We start from the raw sequence: 27,132 nt of genomic DNA, 5'->3' as shown, positions 1-27,132 counted from the left end.
GCCCACTTCTTATTGTTGTTTACCTCAAAGAATTTACTATCCAGTACAAAAACCCCTTCTGTTTTATAATCAGGTTTTGATTGAAACTGTCTTTAAGAGTTTTTGACATCATCAGAGCCTTACCATGTAGCCAGATAAGTTTGTTTCCTAGATTTGCTGCTTGTTGACTGTGTGACTACAGGGAACTTATTTACCCTCTCTGAGCCTCACATTTCCTCATTGGTAAAATGTGGATGATATTATTGCCTCTCCTGTGGGATAAGGGGGATTAAATGAGACAAAGCACTTAGCCTGGTGTCTGGTACATACATATGGCTCAGTAAATTTCATTGAAAACCAAAACTTCCAAAGCAACAAGAAAATGGGTGAAAATTCCAAAGGTTTACATGAGTATACATGTTTCTGTTCAACAGTTATTGGCTAGGCCAGACTAATCAGAAAAATGAATGATTCCTTTACTTAAAAGTCCTCTCAAGACAAGTCTTACTTTTCTTCAAATCTCAGCAGTTTTCACCTCACCAAACTTAAGGTGCTAGCCGTGGCTGTCAGCCTGAGATGCTCTTGACTTTCTAGAGGCCTCCTGGGGGTGCCTTTAGTGTTTTACAGAAGGGGCCAGGATCCTAACCGCCTTGTGATACATGGGCCAAGCATGCATGATGAAGAATTATTGTACGCAAAATTACTGTATCCATAGCCTGTTGTGGAGACACACTAGACCCGACTGATACAGTACTGGCTTTAAACCTTTGATGGAACATAGTGCAGGTGGCGCAGACCCCTCAGTAGGCCAGTGAGTGAAGTGACCTCAGGCCTCTGTGTCTGTGATGCCCTAGGAAGTGTGGAAAGTAGGCAAGTTGGAAAGTATGTGGCCCTTTGAAAGGGTGCAGCCATGCCTCAGTTTTAACCAGTTGCCTGCTGTTGCTCTAGCTTCTTATTTTTTTCAGAGAAAAATTGGGTATCCAGATTGTTATGTAAAATTTCTCTATTTTAAAGCGTGGCTCAGGGCACCTGGCTGGCTCAGTCAGTGGAACATGCAACTCTTGATCTTCGGGTTGTGTGAGTTTGAGCCTCAGTTTGGTTGTAGAGATGACTTAAAGAAGTAAAGAATCTTCCCCCCAAAAATGTGGCTCAGCTTTTTTCTTTAACATTATTGAGGTCAAAGCAAACAGATCAGGGGGCTGGATTTGGCCTACAGACCATTGGTTTGTAATCTCTGCTATAATTATTTTAGGAAGTGAACTAAAATGTTATAGAAGTGAACACTGAGGTCTATAACTGCACTACCCTGCATATTTGCTGATCTCTGAGAAGGCTGTGGAAAGAAAGCACCAGGTGTGAGCTCATTTTCTAGAGTATTGAAAATGGCAGCATCACAACAGAGCTTTGGGGGAAATTTGTCTGTTTGGGAGGAGGAATTCTATGGGGAGAAATCCTGGTAGCTGCTTTTTGAGCCCACTGCACCTCGTGGTGCTGGCTCTTCTGAGTGGGAGTGAGGGCAGCTGCACCACCAGAAGAAGCCTCAGTGTGATTCCACTGCTAAGCCTAGCGTCTGGGCCCCCCCACTCTCCATCCTGCCCTCAGAGATTGGAATTTGCCCGCAAAGCTGACAGACAACAAAGTTCCACCCCGTAGAACGTCTTGGTTTATGTGGCTTTAGAACCCTACACAGCTCCACAGTCCACAGCTGTGGCCATCTGTGCTTTAATGGGGTTGTTTCAAGGGTGTCCCAGGAGTTAGGCCACAGCCTCACCTAGCCAGTATAGTTCAGATACTGCTTGAGTTCTCTGGTTGGTTTCAGATTGTCACTCATCACTTAAGAATTGTCTAAAAAGAAGCAGCCCGTTAAAATGTAAAGGAACAAAGTTTGTGTCTCTTTTGCATAGTTGTTGCATACATTGATAATATCTGGACAAGACTAGATACTGTGTTTTGATGTGTATCATATCAAAATCTATAATGTAGGATACTATAGGACAGTGTTTCATTTTGGTTGTATTCGGTGGGATTGAATGCAGAAATGTACTGTAATACATGTTTTAAAATGTTGCTTTTTAGGGAAACAGGCTCATCTTACTGGCTAGAATAGTTTGTAAACTCTCTGTTGTTTTAACCTCTCATCAGAGAGGAAATTGCTTTTTTTAAGGAAGAATTTTAACATTCTTTTAATCAGCAGGAAATTATTGAGAGTGTTATAGGTTGTGAAATACTTAATAGTTATCCATGTCAGTTTGTGCTTATGTGAATGACCATTGTATAGGGCCGAATGCTAACCACTGTTCAGATTACGGACATAATCCCTTAAAGAGAAATTTTCATATTTGCTGTAACAAGTAGGCCTACTATTAATCATTTTTCCGGGGATGCCTGGGTAACTCAGTCGGTTAAGTGTTTGTCTTCTGCTCATGATCCCAACATCCTGGGATCCTGGGATCAAGATCCTGGGATCGAGCCCTGCATCGGGCTCCTTGGTCACTTGGTCGGTGGGGAGACTGCTTCTCCCTCTCACTCTGACTGCTGCTCCCCCTGCTTGTGCTGTATCTCTCCGTCAAATAAATAAATAAAATAAAGTAAAAAAATTCATCTTTTCAGATGGTTGCCATTTTTGTGGGTATGTAAATTGTTGGCTTTGATTATAAAGATGCTGTTTAATATTTTTTTCCAAAGATAAGTATTTATAACTCTTAAGAAAAGGATATTTTTTCCCCTTTTAGCTCTGCCTTGTTTGTATCCTAAAACAGCTTGTTTATACAAGGATTCTTTGCTCCCCTCTTAGCCCTTCGCCTCCCACACCCGTAACCCCTCTTTTTGGATGATAAAGTGATGGGGGTTTCTTGTCTTTTTTTCCCCAAAGAAAGGTGCTCCTCCTCACCTTCTGGCAATGTCCTTGTTACCTACCAGTGACGTAGTGGAAAGAGCACAGCCTTTGGAGAAGGCAGACTTGGATTTGAGTCATGATTCTGCCATATGCCCATTCTTTAGGTTGTTTTCTTACCTGTAAACTAGAGATCATCACAGCTACCTTTGAGGACACAATTGTTCAGTAAATGGTATATGATAGCAGTAGTGGTGAAATTAATGGTAATTTTGGTGTTGGTGGCACCTGAGGTTTTAAAAAGGTAGACAGAGCTGGCAGAGAGCTAGCAGCTTCCAAGACCTCAGAACCGGACAGAACCCAAGCTCTTGCTTGACACCTAATCCGTCTTTGTTTTTCTTTACCCTTGTTGCCTTTTCTTTTTTTGTAAAAAGGCAGTTATATTATCCTTCTATTTTAAAGACTTGAAATTAGGATTGAGAAATGAATAAAACAGTTCTTTGGAGCCACTAGGGAAGCTTGAGTTAAGCTTTTGGGTGCTTCAGAAGCTCTTTGTGAACAAGTTAAATAGCTATCAAGTGTTCTGAATGTGGTTAGCCCCTCAAGTGTGAAGTATCATTTCCTGGTGGGAAGGTTGTCATCATTTCTGTAAATACAAACAGATTTGATGACTAAGGTAATTTTTACCATTAAATTCAGTGAATTACATTTTTTTTTTCTATTTTACCTAACAAATACTCATTTAATATCTAGTCTGTGCCAGGCCCTGTGCTTAATCAATTGAATACCCTCCAAGGAGATATTGAATTATAGAATCTAAGAGTTGTAGGGCTTAGCCTTTTAATTGAATGAAAGTCCTAAAGCCTTAGAGCTGCGCTGTCCAGTAAGGTAGCCACTGCTAACTGTAGGTGGCTGCTAACTACTTGAAATGTGGCTAGTCTGAATTGTCATGTGCTGTTAGTATAAAATGCACAATGGATTTCAAAGGTCTAGTTGGAGAGAAATATGTAAAATAGCTCATCATTGATTTTTATATTGATCATATATTTTAAAAATACTATTTTTGATCAGATTAAATAAAATGTATTAAAATTTCACCTTTGCTTTTTCCTTCATGTGGCTTCTAGGACATTTAAAAGAACTTGCAGTGTATTTTTATTAGTGCTGTCTTTGACCTTCAGTGACTTGGCAGTGTTACTCATCTAGTTAGGACTCCTAACTCTAGTTAGGCTGTGCAAATTATATATCATCTTCCTGTGAAGATGGCAGATAATGTTTGTTTTGATGAAAATGGTGGGTAATTCAAACACATTTAAAGATTTTATTTATTTGAGAGAGAGCGCGTGCAGGCTGGAGGGAGAGGGAGAGAGAATTCAAAGCAGACTACTCACTGAGCACAGACGCAGGTCTTGATCTCACGACCACGAAATATGCCTGAGCCGAAACCCAGAGTCAGCTGCTTACCTGACTGAGCTACCCAGGCACCGAACAGGATTGAATTGACCCTAAGGATTAAAGTTAACACTAAGGACTTTGAAATAAGGTACATTTTAAATTAAGCCTGAATTGTTAATCTGGTAGACTATTTTAGCTTTTCAGATTTGGGATATTTTAAGAATGGAAAACTGTAAAAACATACTCACAGATCTAGTAGCTTAAATCAGTTTTCCCTTTTTCCTAAGCATTCACAAGTTGTTTTACATAGGTGATCACCGATCCCCCAGTATTTTACTGGGGGTGTGTTTAGGAGGTAGGAGCCAAGTTTTGTGTATATATTTTATCTTCTTGGGTAGATTGGTTTGGTATAGTGAAAGTGACTTCTTTATTTAACAGACATTTGAGCAAGTGTGGGCTCAGGCTCTGGAAACACAGTGGTAAGCAAAGCATAGCCCCTGAATAGAACTACAACCTTTTTGGTTTTGTTTTGACTTTTTATTTGGAAATAATTCCAGAAGTACAGAAGTTGTGAGAATAAAAATTATACAAAGAGCACATCCTTTATCCATATTCACCTATTAACATTTTCCTCCATTGGCTTTATTTGTTCCTGCTCTCTGTGCATGTATGTGTGTCTGTATGTTTGTGTACATGCACATATGTACACATACATACTATATATTTTTTCCTGAATCTTTTTAGATTAAGTTGGCATATGCTTTACCCCTAAATATTTCATTGCCTAGTTTCCTAAAACTAAGTTTAGCCTCACATAAAACTGTAGCACGGGTATCAATTCAGTAAATTTAGTAAATTCAATAAATTAAACATAATGGAATACTTTTCATAATCTACCTTCTGTCTCTCATTTTTGTTAATTGATCATTCTTTTATAACATTTTCCCCACTTAGTATAGGACCCAGTCTAGGATCAGTTATTAGATTAGTTGTTATATACTCTGTCTCTTTTAATCTGTGATATTTTTCTTGCCTTTTTCTTTTATAACATTGACATTTTTAAGATGACATGCTCACCTTGTCTCCACCTCTCTCTCTTTTTTTTTTTTTTAAATAGAGCATTTATTCTTTTGGCTTTGTTTCTTTCCTCACAAGTTTCAGGTTCTGCATTCCTTTTTTTTTTTTAAGATTTTATTTATTTGAGAGAGGGAACACAAGCAGAGGGAGAGGGAGAAGCAGGCTTCTGGCCGAGTAAGGAACCTGACACGGGACTCAATCCCAGGACCCTCGGATCATGACTTGAGCTGAAGCCAGGTGCTTGAGCACCTGAGCCATGCAGGTGTCCCTCAGGTTCTGCATTCCTGACAGGAATACTGTAAAGTAATATGTTTTCTCGGGGTGACCTGCCTGGAGGTGTATGTTGTCCATCTTTCCCTCATTGATGTTAATTTTCATTAGCTAGTCATGTTATCGTTTGATTTTATCTACTGTGTAATCCCCCCACTTGCAACTAATAAGCTGTTTTTGGGGGTATACTTGAAGACCATTCATACATACTACTCTTTATCCAAATCTACTCCTAGATTTAGCATCCTTGATGATTTTTTTCTTGAAGCAGTCTGTACTGTGATATCTGCAAAATGATGTTTTCTTAAGGCTTTAGCACTCCTTGAGTGGTTACCGGTTGGATTCTACCGTACATAAAAGTCCTCCCTTCTCCATTTATGTATGTATTTAATACTGATAGCAGCTCGTGGGTTCCTGTTTTCTACAGGCCTGTAATTCATTACTGTCCTTAATTATTTTACTCAAATTGTATTTTACTCAAATTGTCACAGATTTGGCCAGTGGGAGCCGCTTTAAGCTAGCTCCCAGGTCCTTAGCACAAGCTCCCATCATTTTTGAGTACTTCCCCTACTCGGTGGTGTAACACCATGTTCTGGGTAGAGCTACGGTTCATATGAGAACTTTAGGCACCCTAGTGGCTTCATTGTCATGTGTTTGGTGCACCTGTGAGGATAAGCACAACCTGCAGTTACAGCATATGGAGGGTCCTCTAGCATGGTGGGTAGAGGAAAGGCTTGGTGGCAGGATTCAGGGAATGTTGTTGTCAGTGGAAGCCTCCAGAGAAGAAGTGCCATCAGTACCCACGTGTACAGGATCAGTGTGGCTTTGAGAAGCAGTGGGAGGAAGGAAGAAAAGCATCTCAGGCAGATGGATGATCATGGTATCATGCCCTAGGAGGAGGTAGCACAGGACAGCCATGCACGGGATTACAGCCGGCTCTCTTCTGTTGGGGTGCAGAGTGGAGGCGACATGATCAGATCTGCATCTTAGAGCACTAATTCTGTGGCTGTGATGTTGGAGGAAGGCAAGACCAGAGGTGAGAGAGCAGCAGGAACTTGGAGCCGTAACGTTGATGACAGTATTAAAAAATGCCCTTAATAGTAACTAATGCTTTCTGACTTAGTAACGGTTGACATTTAAATTTTACTACAGCCCTACTATTATTTCCATTTTGTAGGTGAAATTTCAAAGGTGTGAGGATTGAGTATATTTCTTAGACACTAACAGATGGCAAAAATGGGGTGGAAACCATGAGCACTTCCTTTCACCCTGTAGTTGGTTGTGCAAGAATGGGAAGTCAGGGATCACACCCTGGTTTCTAGTATTGTTACTGAGTGAATAGTGGTAACATTCATGGAGAGAACAGAGAGCATTTGGGGAAGGGTTGTGGTGAGGATTTCCTTTTTGAACATATTGACAATTATCTTTGGGCATATCCAGATGGTGCTCTGTAGTAGGCAGGTGGCTGTATGTGTCTGGAGTCTTGCAGAGAGCATGATGTTCAAGATACCGATTTGGGAATTCTCAGCCTTTAAATGTTACTGAATGCCTAGTAGTGGATACAATCACTGGTTAAAAGGATGCAGAATGAAAAGAGGAAGCAAATTAGGACAAAAACCAGACGGACGTTAATGGGACAAAAGAGGTGGGAAGAAACCAGGCTAGTATGTTGTCAAAGAGGCTAAAAAAAAGAAGTATCAGTCAATATTGTCAGAGGCTGCAGAGATCAAGGGGGCATAGGGACCAGAAAAATAAATGATCTAGATTTAGCATCAGAGAGATAAGTATTTCAGTGGAGCAGTGATAAGAGCCAGATTAAAGCAGACTAAGGAATGAATTGTAGGGAGAAGAGTACAGGGTAGACAGAAAGCCCATATGTGTGCCAAGAATGTTCCCCAACATTTCAGTTTTCCTTCATGTTCATTAGACAGCTTTTATATCGTGGCTGGAGGTCATTAAAGCAGTCACTAATGGCTCTTTTTATCTGTGGTTAGGCCGAATCTCATAGATATGGACTTTGTGACCACTTGGTAGACAGAAAGAGTGTCCATAACCCTTGACAGTCTTAGCTTGGAAGGAAGAGGAGAGCCAGCCAGACACCCAGTTGAAGCCGGCAGTTTGTGTGCAAAATGAAATGCCCTGCCTGTAATCAACATTGAGTTTGAGATTACATGGTGATTGTTTTTCAAGTATCTACTTAATTATAAACCAGCAAAAGTAATACTGATTTCAGTATTTTCCTTAAACATTTTTTTAAAAGATTTTATTTATTTTATTTGACAGAGAACGAGATCACAAGTAGGCAGAGAGGCAGGCAGAGACAGAGGGGGAAGCAGGCTCCCTGTGGAGCAGAGAGCCCGATGCGGGGCTCGATCCCAGGACCCTGAGATCATGACCTGAGCCGAAGGCAGAGGCTTCAACCCACCGAGCCATCCAGGCGCCCCTCCTTAAACATTTTTATTTCTTAATTTGTTTTTCAAAGATCCGTTCAGTTCTTTTTAATTAAATTTTATTTTTTTAATGATTTTTTTGTTGTTTTAATTTTTAATTTTTTATAAACATATATTTTTATCTCCAGGGTACAGGTCTGTGAATCACCAGGTTTACACACTTCACAGCACTCACCAAAGCACATACCCTCCCCAATGTCCATAATCCCACCCCCTTCTCCCAACCTCCCTCCCCCCAGCAACCCTCAGTTTGTTTTGTGAGATTGAGTCACTTATGGTTTGTCTCCCTCCCAATTCCATCTTGTTTCATTGATTCTTCTTCTACCCACTTAAGCCCCCATGTTGCATCACCCCTTCCTCATATCAGGGAGATCATATGATAGTTGTCTTTCTCCGCTTGACTTATTTCGCTAAGCATGATACGCTCTAGTTCCATCCATGTTGTCGCAAATGGCAAGATTTCATTTCTTTTGATGGCTGCATAGTATTCCATTGTGTATATATACCACATCTTCTTGATCCATTCATCTGTTGATGAGCATCTAGGTTCTTTCCATAGTTTGGCTATTGTGGACATTGCTGCTATAAACATTTGGGTGCACGTGCCCCTTTGGATCACTATGTTTGTATCTTTAGGGTAAATACCCAGTAGTGCAATTGCTGGGTCATAGGGCAGTTCTATTTTCAACATTTTGAGGAACCTCCATGCTGTTTTCCAGAGTGGCTGCACCAGCTTGCATTCCCACCAACAGTGTAGGAGGGTTCCCCTTTCTCCGCATCCTCGCCAGCATCTGTCCTTTCCTGACTTGTTGATTTTAGCCATTCTGACTGGTATGAGGTGATGATTTTTTTAAATTTTATTTTTTCATTGTTCCAAGATTCATTGTTTATGCACCACACCCAGTGCTCCATGCAGTATGTGCCCTCCATAATACCCACCACCAGGCTCATCTAACCCCCGATCCTCCTCCCCTCCAAAACCCTCAGATTGTTTTTCAGAGTCCACAGTCTCTCATGCTTCGTCTCCCCCTCCGATTTACCACAATTCACTTTTCCTTTCCATCTCCCTATGTCCTCCATATTATTCCTTATGCCCCACAAATAAGTGAAACCATATGATAATTGATTTTCTCTGCTTGACTTATTTCACTCAGCATTATCTCCTCCAGTCCAGTCCATGTTGATACAAAAGTTGGGTATTCATCCTTTCTGATGGAGGAGGCATAATATTCCATTGTATATACGCACTATATCTTCTTTATCCATTCGTCTCTTGAAGGGCATCTTAGCTCTTTCCACAGTTTGGCGATTGTAGCCTTTGCTGCTATGAACATTGGGGTACAGATGGTCCTTCTTTTCTTAATTTTTTAAATCCAAGAATAGTGGACTTACAATGTCAGTTAGAGCTATACAACAGACAACAGAGTGATTCAACAATTCTATACGTCACGAATGCTCACTACAATAAGTGTAGCTACTATTTGCATGATAGATCATTATTACAGTATATTACTGACTGTATTTCCTATGCTGTACTTTTTATTCCCATGACCTGTTTATTTTATAACTGGATGTTGGTACCTCTTAATCCTTTTCATGTATTTCGCCCATTCCTCCTTCCTGCTGGCAGTTACTAGTTCTCTGTGTTTATGAGTCTGTTTCTGTTTTCTTGCTTGCTTGTTAAATTTTTTTTTAGATTCTACTTGTAAGTAGAATCATATAGTATAGATCTTTCTATGATTGGCTTATTTCAGTTAGCATAACACCCTGTAGGTGAATGACAAGATGTTATTATTTTTTGTGGCTGAGTAATACTCCATTGTGTATATATACCGCATGTTCTTTACCATTCAGCTGTCAGTGGACACTTGGGATATTTCTGTAACTTGGCAGTTGTAATTAATGCTACAGTAAAAGTGGGGGTGCATGTATCTTTTCAAATTAGAGTTTTCATTTTCTTCAGGTAAATACCCTGCAGTAGAATCACTGGATTGTATGGTCGTTCTATTTTTAATATTTTGGGGGAACCTCCATATGGTTTTCCATAGTGGCTGCCCTACTTTACATTCTCATCATTAGTGAAAAAGGTTTTTTTTTTCCCCTCCACATTCTCACAACACTTATTTTTGTCTTTTTGATATTAGACATTTTGACAAGAGTGAAATGCTAATTCATTGTGATTTTGATTTTCATTTTCAGGATGAGTGATGTTGAGTGACTTCTCATGTGTCTGTTGGTCATCTGCATGTCTTTGCAAAAAATGCCCATTCAGGTCTTCTGCCCATGTTTTAATTGGAATGTTTGGTGTTTTGTTTTGTTTTTGGTGGTATATGCATTCTTTATATATTTTCTCCCCTTCAATAGCGAGTATCTTCTTCCCTTCAGTAGGTTGTCTTCTAGGTTTGTTGATGGTTTCTTTTGCCGTGTAAAGGCTTTTAAGTTTGGCGTACTCCCCATAGTTTTTCTTTTGTTTCCCTAAAGGGAAATCAAGAAAAACGTTGCTAAGGTTGATGTCTAAGACATGACTGCCTATGTTTTCTTTTAGGGTTTTTATGCTTTCAGGTCTCACATTTAGGTCTCTAATCCATTTTGGATGTTTTGTATATAAGAAAGCAGTACAGTTTCATTTTTTTGACATGTAACTCTCTGGATTTTATTATTTTTTTTTAGGACCGTTTATTGAGGAGACTGTTTTTTTCCCCATTGTGTATGCTTGCTTCCTTTATTGTAGATTAACTGACCGTGTAAGCCTGGGTTTTTTGGGGGGGGATCTGTGTTCTGTTTCATTGATCTTAAGTGTCTATTTTTATAATTACTATACTATTTTGATTACCTTTGTAATATAGCTTGAAATCTAGCATTGTGATAGTGCATCACTATTTTAAAGAGGGAGAAAGAGCCCAAGAGAGAGCAGAGAGCACAAGCAGGGAGGTGAGGAGAGGGGCAGAAGTGAACTCTCTGCTGAGCAGGGAGCCCAATGTGGGGCTCTATCCTAGGATCCCATGATCATGACCTGAGCCGAAAGCAGACGCTTATCTGACTGAGCTACCCAGATGCCTCACAGTCTTTGTTTTAAAGTTTATTTTGTCTGACACTGCTAACCAAGCTTTTTTTGGTGGGGGGCTTTCATTTGCGTGGAATATTTTTCTATCTCTTCATTTTCAGTCTGTATGCGTCTTTTTGTCTGAAGTTAAGTTTCTCATAGGCAGCATGTAGATGGGTCTTTTTTTTTTTTTAAATGCATTCAACCTGTGGCTTTTGATCAGAATATTTAGGTCATTCACACTTAAGGTAATTATTGATATATATGTACTTATTGTCATTTGTTAATTTTTTCTGATAGCTTTTGTAGTTATCTGTTTCTTTATTCTTTTGCTCTTCTCTCATGTTTGGTGACTTTTAGTTTTATGCTTGGATTCCTTTCTTTTTATTTTTTGATGTATCTCTTAGAGGTTTTTGTGTTGTAGTTACCTTGAGGTTCATATAAAACATCCTAAGTATATAGAAGTTTGTATTAAGTTGATGATTGTTAAAGTTCTATCACATTCTGAAGAATTGCATTTTTACTTTCCCATCCGTCTTTTATATGTTTTACATCTTTTTGTGACTCTCTTAATTTTTTAGATACAAATGATTTTTACTATTAGCCTTTTAGCCTTCATACTCACAGTGTAAGTGATTGATGTACCATGTGTGCCTTTACACTTGAAATTTTTTCCTTTCATCGTTTTCTTACCTCTTGTCATGGCTTTTTCTTTTCCACTTAAAGATGTCCCTTTAGCATTTCTTACAAGGCTGGTTCAGTGGTGATGAACTCCTTTAATTTGTTTGTCTGGGTAACTCTAGCTTTCCTTTGATTTTACGTGCTAACCTTGTAGCATGGAGGATTATTGGTTGTTGGTTTTGTCCTTTCAGCACTTTGAGTACATCTTGCTACTTTCTTTTGGCCTGCAAAGTTTCTGCTGAAAAATCAGCTGATATCCTCATGGGTTTTTTTTTTTTTTAAGATTTTATTTATTTGTCAGAGAGAGAGAGAGAGAGAACTCAAGCAGGCAGAGGGGCAGGCAGAGGCAGAGAGAGAAGCAGGCTCCCCACTGAGCAAGGAGCCTGATGCGGGACTCGATCCCAGGACCCTAGGATCATGACCTGAGCCGAAGGCAGCGGCATAACCAACTGAGCCACCCAGCCGTCCCTCCTCATGGGTTTTTTTGTTGTGGATGACTGTTTGGTTTCCTCCTGCTGCTTTTAAGATCTTCTCATTATCTTTAATCTTTGACATTTTAATTATAACATGTTTTGGTTTGGGCCTTTTTTGGGTTCATCTTATTTGGGGCTCTCTGCTTCTTGAACCTGGATATCTCTTTCATTCCCTACGTTAGGGAAGTTTTCAGCTATTATTTCTTTCTATTATTTCTTCCCCTTTCTCTCTTAGCTCCTTCTGAGATCCATACCCTGGGAATGTTAATTTGCGTGATGTTGTCACAGAGGTCCCTTAACCATCTTCATTTTTTAAAAATTCCTTTTTGTTTTGGTGTTTAGCTTGAATGTTTTTTCTTACCTGTTTTCTGGAGTGCTCTTCTGTTCTTCTGCATCCTTTAATCTCCTGTTGAGTACTTCAGGTATATTTTTTATTTCAGTTATTTTAGTCTTTTTACCTCAGATTTTAAAAATGTTTTTTTGATTTTTTTAAAAATTTATTTATTTATTTATTTGACAGAGAGAGAGAGGGAACACAAGCAGGAGGAGTGGGAGAAGGAGAACAGACTTCCCACTGAGCAGGGAGCCCGACACAGGGCTTGATCCCAGGGATCATGACCTGAGCTGAAGGGAGATGTTTAATGCCTGAGCCACCCAGGCACCCCATATTTTTTTTTTCCAAAAAACATTGTGTTTTTGTTGATGTTCTTAGTGAATTCATCTCTTCTCTCAAGTCTGGCAAGCAACTTTTTGATCATTACTTTGAAATATTTGTCAGGTAGATGACTTATGTCATTTTGGTTTAGTTATTTTCTTTAGTTATTTAGTTATTTTCTTTATTTTGTCTTATAAGCATATTCCTCTGTCCCTTTTTAAAATCTGATTTTCTGTGTTTATTTCTGTGAATGAAGTGAAAGAGCCACCTCTCCTGGTCTTAGAAGAGTGGCCTTGTGTAGACACATCCTCTATGTAGACTGTGTGTTCCTCACACGTTTGGGTAGCTGGCTGTGTGGGGCTATAATCCATGGGTCTCCGGGTCCTGGGGCACTCCACAGTGTGGCTGCCCTAATGGAAAACTGAAGCACAACCTGGCGTGGATGTAGGTGTCTCAGGGCGCTTTGCCCTGTACCTCTTTTGTGATACTACTGGAGCCGTATTGGATATAGGTGAGGTGTGCCCTGGTGAGCGCCATCCTGGGGCCACCCTGCTTGGATGGTTGGAACTGGTATGTGCTTGGAGCCCAGAACTAGCCGAAGTGGCAGGCTGCTAGGACACCAGTCCTTGCTCCTGTCTCGTGGGAGGGGGAAGGTCAACTGTGGCAGTCACAGCACCTCTGTCCCCAGGGAGAGTTCCTGTAGTTACTCCACTGTTTGGTGGATGTTCTGGGGTTAATAAATTGTTTTCCTTCACTTATAGTCTAGTTACCCTTTATTTCATTTATTTATTTTTAGAAAAAGACTTTTATTTGACAGAGAGAGGAAGCACAAGCAGGGGGAGTGGGAGAGGGAGAAGCAGGCTCCCTGCAGAGCAGAGAGCCTGATGTGGAACTCCATCCCAGGAACCCGGGGATCATGGCCTGACCCGAAAGCCGACGCCCAACGATTGAGCCATCCAGGCACGTCTCTGGTTACCCTTTAAGCTGCAGCTTATTTTCTGTGCCCTGGGCAGGTGAATCTGCACATGTATCTGTCAGTGATACCTTCCATTATTGCAATTTGTGGCGTCAAGGTGGAGTTGCCCTTGTTACCAGGCGTCTCTTTTGCTGTTCTGATTGAGGTCCCCCTAGCCTTGTATTGTGCAGAAGGTGTTCTGTCAGCCCCCCACTCTTCAGGAGGAATTGATCTATATATAGGCGTAAATTTGGTGTGTCCATGGGAAGAGATAAGTTCAGGGTCTTCCTATACTGACTTCTTAGACCCATTCGAACATTTTTGATTTTTGAAATACTGATTGTAGTTCTCTACATTGCCCCCAAGTAATGGCATGATTTAAAGTTTCAGGGCTTATTTGCAAGATAAAGAAGATTTGCTGTGGAATGGCCCTTCCTTATGTGTGTTCTTTAGACCATGTAGCTTAAAATTGTGGTTTCCATGCCTCTTAAGATGATGCAGGTGTTTACTTCGCATACTTAAAAATATTTAACCATCTAGTGAGTGAACACAGCAGAAATTATGGGATTGTATGGTATACACTACGTTTTTCCCCTTTAAAAAAATGGGAAATATATGTAGTTGAACCCTTGAGCAACATAGGTTGAAACTGTATGGGTCTACTTAACATGCAGATTTTTTAAAAATATTTTTTTATTTATTTGACAGAGATCACAAGTAGGCAGAGAGGGAGATTATTGCAGATTTTATGCAGATTTTTTAAAATAAATACAGTCAGTGCTATAAATGTTTTTTTCTTCCTTATGATTTTCTTAACATTTTTCTCTAGTTTTTACTCTATTGTAAGTGTAGAGTATATAATATGTCATTTCCAATACAAAATGCATATTGATTAATATGTTATTAATGATTAATTTGATTAATATGACTGTTTATGTTATCAGTAAGATTAGCAGTCGGCTATTAGTAGTTAAGTTTTGGGGGGAGTCAAAAGTTAAATACGGGGGCACCTGGGTGGCTCAGTGGGTTAAAGCCTCTGCCTTCGGCTCAGGTCATGATCCCAGGGTCCTGGGATCGAGCCCCACATCGGGCTCTCGGCTCCGCAGGGAGCCTGCTTCCTCCCCTCTCTCTCTCTCTGCCTGCCTCTCTGCCTACTTGTGATTTCTCTCTCTCTGTCAAATAAATAAAATCTTTTTAAAAAATCCGTATTTAACTTTTTTTTAATATTTTGTTTATGTATTTAACAGACAGACATCACAAGTAGGCAGAGAGGCAGGCAGAGAGAGAGAGGGGAAGCAGGATCCCTGCCGAGGAGAGAGCCCAATGCAGGGCTCGATCCCAGGACCCTGGGATCATGATCTGAGCCGAAGGCAGAGGCTTTAACCCACTGAGCCACCCAGGTGCCCCGTTAAATACGGATTTTTGAATGCTCTGGGGTTGGTGTCCATAACCCCTGTGTCATTCAGAGGTCAACTGTATTAAAACATGTATCAGTTCGTTGATTTTTTTTTAAAATATTTTATTTATTTATTGGACAGAGAGAGAGATCACAAGGAGGCAGAGAGGCAGGCCCAGAGAGGAGGAAGCAGGCTCCTCGCTGAGCAGAGAGCCTGATTCGGGGCTCAATCCCAGCACCTGGGATCATGACCCAAGCGGAAGGCAGAGGCTTAACCCACTGAGCCACCCAGGCGCCCCCAGTTCATTGATTCTTGATGCTGCCAGTTAATTTATGAATTGTTATTTCACTAGTTGCCTTTTTATATATGGGCGCTCAGCTTGAGTAGTGCCAGTGAGATTTGATGTTAATTTTTTCCACTCAAACTGTACCCTTAAATCCTGCCATCGTAGCACCTCTGCCAGTGGCATTAGAAAAAGTGAAAGCCCAGCTGTTTAGGTCTGGCAGATGATGGGCCAGCAGCAGCGTCTTTTTAGTTAATTTTTTCTTCCAAGATTTTATTTAAATTCAAGTTAGTTAACATGTAGTGTAGTATTGGTTTCAGGAGTAGAATTTAGTGATCCATCCCTTAACATACAACACCAGTGCTCATCACAAGTGCCTTCCTTAATACCCACTACGCATTTAGCCCATCCCCCCACCCACCTCCCCTCCTGAAAAGCATCATCATTAAAAACAAAGGAGTCTTCATTTCCATTTGCGTTTGCTAAGTTATTTCCTTTAGATTTTGGGTTTCCTTTACTCATACTTCAAATCCAAATCTTTTGGTCTCAAAGTACAAGTAGAATGTAAAACAGACAGGAGAGGTAATTCTTTGTGGTGTTATCATCAAGTCCTTGTTTTCTTATTACTTTAGACATCAAAATGACTTCTCTGCTCTGGGGAGTGATGTGATAGCCCTTGGGAAAACCTGAGTGATTATACACAAGTAGCATTTCTCAAGGCTAGTGAGATAAGGTTGCCAAAATAGTAATACTCTGTAGTTTTAATCTAGCTGGTGCTTTATTTTTTTTTTTAAGCATTAAACTGAAACTGAAGTTTTGGGGATGTCTTTTGGCTTTTTTTGTTTCTGAACCAGTGATCAGAAAAGTCTGGCTAAATTGAGTTTGTCAATTTAAGACTCGCCATTTTAACACAGTGACCGTTGCTATTTGAATGATGTGAAATATGTAATTAAATTCAACCATATTTTATTGAGGTATTGTTGACACACAATGTTACAAGAGTTTTAGGTGGACAACACAGTGATTAACTTTGATTTCTTTTAATAGAAAATGAATGCGGTGTTGGAAGATCACTACTATCGGAAGGCTGGTTAGCGTCAATTTCCTAAGCGATACTTGACCACTATTTGTTCTGGCATGGCGCAGAGCACTCCACAGCTTGACATGCAGGTTCTCCATGACCTCCGACAGCGTTTCCCGGAGATTCCAGAGGGTGTTGTGTCTCAGTGCATGTTACAGGTAGATTACCTGATAGTGATATTAAGCTACAGTTCTCCTTAAGTTTTCTTGTCTTTGTGGAGGGCAATGGGAGGTATTTAGAGCAGGAATTCTCAGCCTTGGTGCTATTGACATTTTGGCCTGGGTTATCTTTGTTGTGGGGCCCTGCCGTGTACATTGTAGGCTGTTTAGCAGCATTCCTGGTCTCTACCACTAGATGCCAATGGCACTCTTGCAGTTGTGACAACCAAAAATGTCTCCACACATTGCTAAATGTCTTATGGGAGGCAAAACCTACCCTACTGAGAACCACTGATTTAGAGGGGGAAAAAAAGGCCTGTAGCAAAACAAAAACTGATTATGTTCAGATTCCACCTTTTACAGTTTTGGAGTTGGTTGATCACTCCCCAAATTCTTAGATTTGAATTTTGAATCTCAGATTTATCATTCTAACTTTTTGGCTATACTTTTGAGCCAGTTTTTTAAAGTCTATAGAGAGTCCATTCCCTTTCTTACTGTTTTTCTAGTTAATAAATGCTTACTAACAGGTGATTTTAAGTGTAAGGCCACTTTGTCTAGTTTAATCATATTTCTTTGATTTTGTTGTCTTATATTGAAATGTATCTTTAAATTGGATAGAATGTGTTTTCCCATTCAAGGGATAAGAGAGAAACCGGCCTAATACTCCCCTTGTTGAATTTTGCATCATCCTCCACAGGATCTCCATGTGTTTTGGGTTACAGCATTTCCCTGTTTGGTTCACTTTTGGTACAGTACTTTTGTCCACTGGACTTCCTCACACATTGTCGGTTTGAATTCTGCCTTACTGCATCATATGCAGACTCTACCTTACTGCAGTGTGAGTGGCTCAGCTTATCACCTAAGCCTATATACTGCGGAGTTTAATTGCAAATAGAGACTCACAGAACAATTGTGGTAAAAGAGGTGCTTCCTAGCCCTTCTACTACGTTTAGGCCTTTGGGGTTACAGTTTTTGTATTACAGCTTGCTTTTGTTTTTTCCAACACACATTCCCACTGTGAATTTCCATTCTTGACTTTAGCCACATTTTGGTCTCTGGTAGAGAAAAGGTGCTTCCCAAGGGAGTAAAACCAAGCATGAGTGAGGCTTTTAGTTAAATCCATTTCCTAGCAATTGCCTTCCTTACCTGTCCTCACCACCTATCCCCCAACTCTTTGTTTTTTCAAATTTAATTTATCCTTTTATTACCTGTATTTTTTCATGGCTTAGTGTCTTTATCACACTAAACTGAAGGAATGAACTTTACTGAAGGAATGAACTTTAAATTCAGCTTAATGAACATTTATTGCTAATTGACATTGACTCAAGTCTTCCTCTTCCTTGTTCCTTTGGGATTAATAGGAGTCTGTTGGCATAGAGACTTACCTTTGAGTGGCACTGAAAAGTTTTGCTGTTTGCATTTAAAGACTCAGTAGTTGACATTTAATATATAAGTTTTAAAGCCTCTCTCTCTGAGCCAGATATCATCTCTCAATTTAGGGTCACTTTTTAGGAGTATGATGCTTTTTTGCCTAGGTCTTTTCAAGAGTTTATATATGGTTTTTGTTTGTTTGTTTGTTTGTTTTAATTCTAACCTCTTAGGGCCCCTGGCTGGCTCAGTCCATAGAGCATCCAGCTCTTGATCTCAGGGTCATAAGTTCAAGCCCCACACTGGACATGGAGCCTACTTTTAAAAAAAAAAGGAAAAGAAAAAATAATTCTCACCACTTTATCCAACTAAGTAATTTTGTTTTATTTATTTGGATTTACTATTTGATAAATTTTGTATCCATTTTTTTTCTTTTGAAGGCATTCTGCAGGTTAAAGATCACATTTGAATCTGTTTCAGTGGTATTTAAAAATGATTTCATAAAGAAATCTTTTTAAAATTTTTTCTTCATAGGAAAATTTACTTACCTTGTCACTGTAGACATGCATTTGAATAGGCTGACAAAGCAACTTTGTATCATTGTGAATTTGGGTCCTATTTGTGAGGATACTGTTCAGGCTCCCTAATTCACTGTAGAAAACATGAAATTTCAGCAGCATTACTACAGTTGTCAAATAGTGAAGTATCCATGACTGCTTTAGGTTTCATATAAATGGGCTATTTTTTTTTAATTTTCACCAAATTTTTCCCTAGTTAGGGATAGTTCTATAGGGATAGAACTATAGGGACCTATAGAGATCACAAGTAGGCAGAGTGTCAGGCAGAGATAGAGGGGGAAGCAGACTCGATCCGAAGATCCTGGGATCATGACATGAGGCGAAGGCAGAGGCTTTAACCCACTGAGCAACCCAAATGGGTTGCTCATAAAATGGGCTAAATTTTGTTCTCCTTTTATTCCATTTGCAGACATACTTTATTTTCACTTTTCATATTTTTTTCTTTCAGTTACCTGTCAGTGACATTTTTAGTAGGCAATCAGTTGGAACCCTTCGGATCCAAATTTGCTTAATACTGAGCTTCTCATCTCTTTAGCACAGTGATTTTCAAACAGGATTTTTTAAAAAAGGCCATACTCTTGAGTTTTAATAATTTTCTTCTTTTTTTAAAAATAATTTTCTTCTTAAATTTTGATAGTTACTTTTCTCTAGGGCTCAGAATTTTAGTATCACAGCTTTATATAAGGAAACAGATAGAAGTTATGTATGGACTTTTGATGAAGCCAGTTCTTTAAATTTCTAAGAATTCATTTTGTAAAGGTTTGTTTAACTGAATCTTTGTTTACTTCATGAGCTTTAATATAGTTACTTACTTTTAGCCTAACATCCTCTCCCTTGAAATTAAGGAGTTAGGAGACTGAGAATCTAGAACTGGCTCTCCTGTTAACTAGTTAAGTGCTTGTTCTCAAGCCATGTGTCCCTTTCCTCATCTGTAAATGAGTTGATTTGGAATAGATGAACCCTAAACGTTTCCAGCTCTAAAATTACAGCATTGTATGTTCTGTTTTAGGTTTAACCTTATTTGCTTCTCAGCAGAAGTAAAAGTGTTTCCTTTCATTTTTGTATAAAATGTGCTTTTTCCTAAAATCAGTATGCAGTAGTAGGTATGTATGTGCGTATCTGTGTATTTATGAACTACAGAGAAAGTCATAGAAATTGAGAAATTTTATTATTCCAAAGGCAATGGATAATAGTGCTTTAGGCTAATAAAATAGTTGAGAATTTCGTATTTTAATGGAAAACTACATTATATTTTCAAATTAAAAAAAGACGAACCTCCTTCATTAGTTACATTATTGTCAGAATGTCTAAAATGTCACTTTGGTAATACCATCTCTAAGTGTGTGTATAGTGACTCAAAAAATTCAGATCCTACAATGCGTGTGAAAGTTGACCAAGCTACTTTTCAGTGGGTAGAAAATGTGTGTCTGTGGGAGTGTGAATGAATTTCACTGAGGCAGTCAAGACTTGGTTTTCTGTTAAATAGCCTTAACTTTGGCAGTTCTGGAACCATAGTTCAAAAATGTGTGCTTGTTTTTACTGATTTCTTTGGTTAGCTTCATCTTTCCTAAGGATAGTTGAAGTTCTATAGGGATAAATTTGATGAAAAGAAAAGGCTGCTTTAGAATTTTTATTGTTTTGACTCTAGGAATTTTGTTATAATTTTTCTCCTTTTGTGGTTCCACTACCTTTCAAAAACTAAAGCATGACTATTTTCATGTTTTCTGGTTTTAAACTGGTGTATTCTGAGCAGTTATGGTGACTCCAAGATTGGCCCAACATGTTAATTTGTTGAAAAGCATCAGACCTAAAGTAAGTCCTGGATTTGGACTCCGACAACATGGAGTTGAGTCACCGTGTTCATTAGTGGGTGCTTTCCATTTCTGTAGCAGTAGCGGGAGTACTAGTCATAGGAACTAAATGTCTGTGAAACAGTATGAATTGTTTGGGATCTCCTTGACAGGGTAGATGACTCTGAAGTTGTTTGTGCTTAAAATGCCATTCTCTACTTATTTTATGACAGTCGTATTTGCATAACCTGCAATGCTTGACTTCTTTTAGGATTTGTTCATTTTGTCATTGTTAATGTTACCACTTTTCTCCCCTAGAACAACAACAATCTTGAAGCCTGTTGCCGAGCCCTCTCACAGGAGAGTAGCAAATACTTATATATGGAATACCACAGTCCAGATGACAACAGGATGAATAGAAATCGCCTTTTGCATATTAATCTGGGTATCCATTCTCCGAGTAGCTACCACCCAGGAGATGGGGCACAACTTAATGGGGGTCGAACACTGGTACACAGCTCAAGTGATGGACATATTGATCCACAGCATGCAGCGAGTAAACAGCTGATATGTTTAGTTCAGGAACCACACTCCGCTCCAGCTGTTGTGGCTGCTACTCCGAACTACAATCCATTTTTTATGAATGAACAGAACAGAAGTGCAGCTACTCCTCCTTCACAGCCACCTCAGCAGCCGTCTTCCATGCCCACAGGAATGAATCCATCTGCTATGCAAGGGCCTTCACCGCCGCCACCTCCTTCGTACATGCACATACCTCGGTATAGTACAAATCCGATTACTGTTACAGTGTCCCAGAACCTCCCTTCTGGACAGACTGTACCAAGAGCTTTACAAATTCTTCCACAAATTCCAAGCAATCTCTATGGGTCTCCTGGTTCTATTTATATTAGACAGACATCTCAGAGTTCATCAGGAAGACAAACTCCTCAGACTACACCATGGCAGTCCTCACCACAGGGCCCAGTGCCTCATTATAGCCAACGTCCTTTACCCGTTTATCCACATCAACAGAACTATCAACCTTCTCAGTATTCTCCCAAACAACAGCAGATTCCTCAACCTGCTTACCATTCGCCACCTCCTTCTCAGTGTCCTTCACCCTTCAGCTCTCCACAGCATCAGGTGCAGCCTTCCCAGTTGGGCCACCCAAGTTCCCACGTCTTTATGCCCCCTAGTCCTTCAACTACTCCACCGCATCCGTATCAACAAGGACCTCCCAGCTATCAGAAGCAGGGAAGCCATTCAGTAGCTTATCTCCCATACACAACATCTAGCTTACCCAAAGGATCCATGAAGAAGATAGAAATTACAGTAGAACCCTCTCAAAGACCTGGGACAGCAATGAACAGGAGTCCTTCACCTATCAGTAATCAACCATCTCCACGGAATCAGCACTCCCTGTACACAGCCACCACACCACCTTCAAGTTCTCCTTCAAGAGGAATATCCAATCAACCAAAACCTCCATTTAATGTTAATCCTGTGTATATTACATATACACAGCCCACTGGACCTTCATGTGCTCCGTCGCCATCTCCTCGAGTGATACCAAACCCAACTACAGTTTTTAAAATTACTGTAGGTCGAGCGACGACTGAAAATCTTTTAAATTTAGTGGACCAAGAAGAACGTTCTGCAGCCCCAGAACCTATTCAGCCTATTTCAGTGGTACCAGGCTCTGGGGGAGAAAAGGGAAGTCATAAATACCAGAGGAGTTCTAGTTCTGGATCAGATGACTATGCCTATACACAAGGTAATTTTAGCCCTTTTATGAAATTTAATCTTTGTAGTGAGGTGGCTTTTTCAAAATAAATTTATATTAGCTGTTTAGTTTTAATGAAATGGTTAGGATTTATTCAGTAGTTCACAGTAGCATTGCTACCAAGAATAGGCTGAGACAAAAATAGTGTCAGTGCTTCAGAGTTCTCTATAGGTTTTGTTTTAAAATTTGAAAATAGTGATCTAATAAGGCTGTTTTTAGGAAGAACATTCATTGGGACAAAAACATAGACAAATGAAAGTGATACTGTCAAAAAACAAACTACAGAATTGGAGATTCATAATGGGTGGGCTAATGTTTATCAAGGTTAAGAAATTTGAATCTTTTCTAACGAGACTGGCCTAGGGGGTGTAATATTTATAAGTGATACATATTTATAAGTGGGATTGGTGGTGAAGACTAATGTTGGATTAGTTAATAGTGGACGTAATTAAAGGGAGGATGGAATTTTTTAAAAGTCTATCCAGGTTTCAAGGTATCTGAGAATTTAATATTCTTTCATTGTGTAAGAGGAGTAGTAATTATAATTATGGTTCGATATGTCTGGTATTGAACCTGTTTAAAAACCACACAGGTATAGTTAAAAAAATCTTAGGTTAGGGAAACGAAGGTCAACAGAGCAAGACGGACATATGGATGATGTCATTTTGGCAGGAGTTCCAAGAGCCAAATTAAAGCTTAATAACATTAGCAAGACACAAGAGTAAATGCCAGCTCAGAATGGAGGACAGGGTTTCTTTTGAGTATTTTATGCACTAGCAGTGCATATAGAAATTTCCCAGTCACTTGTTCAATGTTACCCTCTGCAATGACTCTATCTGTAACACTATAGCCTTGCTGTTACATCAGCGAGCAAGGATGGAGAGGTTAGCAAAGCAGTTGAAACTTGAGAAAGAGGAGCTAGAGCGGTTGAAGGCTGAAGTGAACGGGATGGAGCATGACCTGATGCAGAGACGGCTCCGAAGGGTCAGCTGCACCACTGCAATCCCCACGGTAAGTCCTCTGTTGGCCTGTGTGGCCAGGAAGATGGGCGTGATGGCTGTCTGGGGCATGTGTTCTTCTTTGATGTTCTGTTCCTGACAGGGTCTTTCCATATTTTAAACAATGGATGAGAGACTTTTGCCTTCAGTAGTTCTCTTCCGAATAATTCGGTGCTTTTATTTCTTCTCACATGTATGAATTCCATAGGTTCATCAGTATTTTCAAATGACTGACTTTCTAACAGAGGTATGGCGTCTCATTTACTATGAATTGCTCTCTGTCAAAATAGAGAGGTACACCCTCCCCAAGCATTTTATATTTTTTTCTCATCTGTTCATTTTATTCTTTTAAGCATATACTATACGTATAAATTCCAAAGATTTAAAAGTTATTTTCTCAAGTATGTCGATTCAAATGCATTAGAACAGTGTCAGTATGAATCTGGGAAAGTGTGCACCATAGAGCATTATAAGGCAGAGCAATTTTATTAAGTGTAAATAAGGTAGGAGCTAAGGTAACCATACTGACAGCAGTCCTAATAGTAACTGCCCTAATGAAAAGATTTGGATAATATATTCATAACATTTTAAGTACGGTTTACGAGTTCTAAAAAATGTTAAACTATTCAGAATGTTTTAAAACCAGTCTCCTAGAATCTTGTGATGGAAGTACAAGCTTTCTGTGATCTGATAGTCATTCGTGCAGCCCTTGTTGAGTTTATGCATGTGGTCTGTATGTATGCACCAAGCTAGGTTCTTGGTGCGTACGTGCTAGTGAGAGAAATAGATCCGTGGGCAGATACTTAGAATTCGGTGTGGTAGGTGCTGGTAGTGCTCACGGGTAATGAGAGGACTCGAATGTCAACTGGTCTGTGTATGTACTCAGTGCACTTCTGCTGGAGTGCCCTTCTGAAGCTCTTCATGGCTAAGTCCTGTGTATGCTTCAGGGCTTCACCTTACTCTACTTTGTCCTTGGAGCCATTCCTTATTTTCCTGATCTCTTTCAGCGGAGAGTAATTTCTCAGCATTTACAGGTTTGGAGAAGAGCAGCATGTCTGCAGCTCTGCCTTCATAGATAGGTTTTTAATGGAAGGTCATGGCTTCAAAGGCAGCCTGTGAACTCCTGAAGTCAGGTGCAGTCTGGAAGCATGTCTCCAGTTTCTGGAGTTTCTGATTTTTGTTAAGGTTAATAGAATGGAGGGGAAGAGGGTGAGGACCCACTGGTCTACATATAGTGTTGCTGTAGAGGGAGAGAGGAAAGGGGAGAGCATTTTAGAAGGGAAAACAAAAGAGAAAAGAGGGAAAGAACATAGAGGTAACAAAAGTGCGAAGTTAAGGCAGAGACAGACTTTCAGGAGGCAGCAAATACAGGTCTTACACTTAAGCTGAAATTTCTGGTGTCCTAACAGGTAAATGTGCACCTGTCAATTGCGGTTTAGACCTTGAGGGTGAAGTGTTTGAACTTCTGCTGGTAATGGGGAACCAGTGGAATTTTTCAGAAGGAAATTATTGATACTGATTATTGATAAAGAGGCATATTTAGTAATTTAATGAAATTTTTTCTAATACTGACAAAATTCCTAAGTATAGTCAGTATTAGAACCAAGAAGGAGGGAGGGTTTTACTTAAAGCACTAAGAAAATTATAAAGCTCTCATTAACTGAAAGGTAATAACTTTCTTAGTGTTTTCTCCACTTGAAATCTTAATTGAATTCTTCGATTGGGGGTGGTATTGAAGAACATAACCCACAGAGGAATCTATCCTGGTGGTTGGGCACTTTGGAGTCTTTTAGGTACTTATGGAGCATGAGCAGATTTTGTTAACATAAAAGTCATTTCCCTAACATAACTAAATAAGTTTTGTTTAGTGACCTCTTGCTGTGTGGTAATTCCTGCTGAAATAAACCCTATTGGTTTTTGTTGTTGTTTTGGAAAGTAAAGAACTGTCAAAGGTAACATAGGTTAGTGCTTCAACAAAATCCAGATTTTAGATGAGCATCTTTATTGATGAGTTACTTAAAAAAAGAAAAAGAGTAGAATGAACCCCCTGTGTAGCCATCACCCAGCTTCAGAAATTGGTAGCCCATATTGCTGACAATATTTAAGAGATGAGAAATTTGTGTGATTGCCTTGTGTTTCTGCTGCCAGGCCTAGAGTAAAGTGAGGGACTATTAGCTATGGCTGAGGGACAATTCTACATGGAGGTTCAGACAGTGCCTCTCTATCGGGTGTGAATTTGACTCCTCCTCCTGCTACTCATATATCCTTGGAGAAGTAACTTTCTCTGCTTGTTTTTTTACCTGTAATATCTTCAAGTGCCCATCTCATGGGATTAAATAATATTATACATAATCAATATATGTAATCCTCAACAAATAGTAAGTATTCTTACCAGTGTTGGTTGGACAACACTGGAAAATCCTATTTAAGATACACACACACACACACACACACACCCCTGAACCATTTTGCAAAATTTTGATTTAACTCCAGGAATATGCATAACGTATGTATATTATGTAGGAAATTAATCCAGAAGTAAAGCATTTTGTCAGAATTCCATTTTGTTGAAAGAGGCTCATTCGAGTCACCATGACATCCTTGTAAAGACTGCCCATATAAGGGGCACCTGAGTGGCTCAGTCAGTTAAGCAGCTGGATTTTCCTTTCTTTTTTTTTTTTTTTTTTGGATTTTCCTTTCTGCTCAAATCATGATCTCAGGGTCATGGAATCAAGCTCCACATTGGGCTCCATGCTTACTGAGTAATGTGCTGGAGATTATCTTTCTTCCTCTTCTTTGTCCCCTCTCCCCCAATCTCTCTCACTTGTGCTCTCTAAAATAAATAAATGTTTTTTTAAAGATTTTATTTATTTATTTGACACAGAGAGAGAGATTACAAGTAGGCAGAGAGGCAGGCAGAGAGAGAGAGTGGGATGGAGTCTCCCTGCTGAGCAGAGAGCCTGATGCGGGACTCGATCCCAGGACCCTGGGATCATGACCTGAGCTAAAGGCAGAGGCTTAACCCACTGAACCACCCAGGTGCCCCCCAAAATAAATAAATCTTAAAAAAAAAGTGCTCACATAGGCTCTGGAGGCAGAATAGTTCTGGCAATCACTGACTATATCTAAGTTATCTGCATTTGATTTTCCCTATCTATAAAAGGGAATTCTGTTAAATATATTTTAATATTGTTGTCAAGATAAAAGCAATATATGTAAAGTGCCTGGCATGGAGTTAGGTTTTCAGTAAAATGGCTGTCTTTATCTTTGTCCCACTCACGTGTGGGATTACGTGATAGAGAATGGACTATTGTTTTGCTACTAAGCACATATTTCTACCTTCAGGTTTTAACATTTCTTTATCAAGCAGTGTACTAAGAAATGTGCATGCTTCAGGAAACTGAATGCACATTTGTTGCCAGCTGTAGAAGCTCAGAGCACCAGTGCAGTAATCTAAGGAGGGCAGAAGTGGAAGATCGCCCTAATCTGCCATTTGCAAAGCACTGTTAAGTGCTGTTGAAGAGGTCATCTCATAAAGAGATCTTTATGTAAAAGGATAAATGTGTGTCTGTGACCTGATACGTGTTTGTGTGTGAGAGAGAAAAGATCATGTAAATTGACATTAAATCAGAAATGTTGGCCAGTTTAAGGATATTAAGTACTTTCAGTGTTTTGAGATAGAAATGTTAACTTTTTGCTGATAGGGTTCAAAGATGAGACAGTTCCATGGCGGAGAGGGAAATTTAAGTTACACGTTGAAAGATAAATAAGGTTGGATTAAGGCAAGAGATGCCATTTACCCCCTTAGTCAAGTTTTTCCTGTCATTTGTCTTATTCTAAATGGGTTTCTGGAATAACCGATGTTTGTTAGTCTCAGATGCATAA

The 27,132-nt window shown here is 39.6% G+C and overlaps 1 protein-coding gene across 9 annotated transcripts in view; it reads left to right on the top strand.

Annotated features, from left to right (window-relative positions):
* Positions 1-27,132, top strand: part of TAB3 (TGF-beta activated kinase 1 (MAP3K7) binding protein 3) — a 91,104-nt gene that overhangs the window by 44,041 nt on the left and 19,931 nt on the right. For 6 of the 9 annotated variants that reach the window (XM_013061112.2, XM_004761851.2, XM_004761848.2 and 3 more), the window contains 3 exons: positions 16,539-16,730; positions 20,785-22,240; positions 23,100-23,260. In XM_013061112.2, coding sequence (XP_012916566.1) covers positions 16,629-16,730; positions 20,785-22,240; positions 23,100-23,260 — 1,719 coding nt within the window. In that variant the 5' untranslated portion in view covers positions 16,539-16,628. Of the gene's footprint in view, positions 1-13,718; positions 13,930-16,538; positions 16,731-20,784; positions 22,241-23,099; positions 23,261-27,132 lie in introns of those variants that run through there. The other 3 variants (XM_045089432.1, XM_045089431.1, XM_045089433.1) reach the window with 3 other exon arrangements.

Source organism: Mustela putorius, unplaced genomic scaffold (genome assembly GCF_011764305.1).
Source record: "Mustela putorius furo isolate JIRA1106 unplaced genomic scaffold, ASM1176430v1.1 tig00003836_pilon_pilon_pilon, whole genome shotgun sequence".
NCBI lineage: Eukaryota > Metazoa > Chordata > Mammalia > Carnivora > Mustelidae > Mustela > Mustela putorius.
The sequence above is the reverse complement of the archived record's forward strand: the minus strand, read 5'-3'. Positions and strand labels throughout refer to the sequence as shown.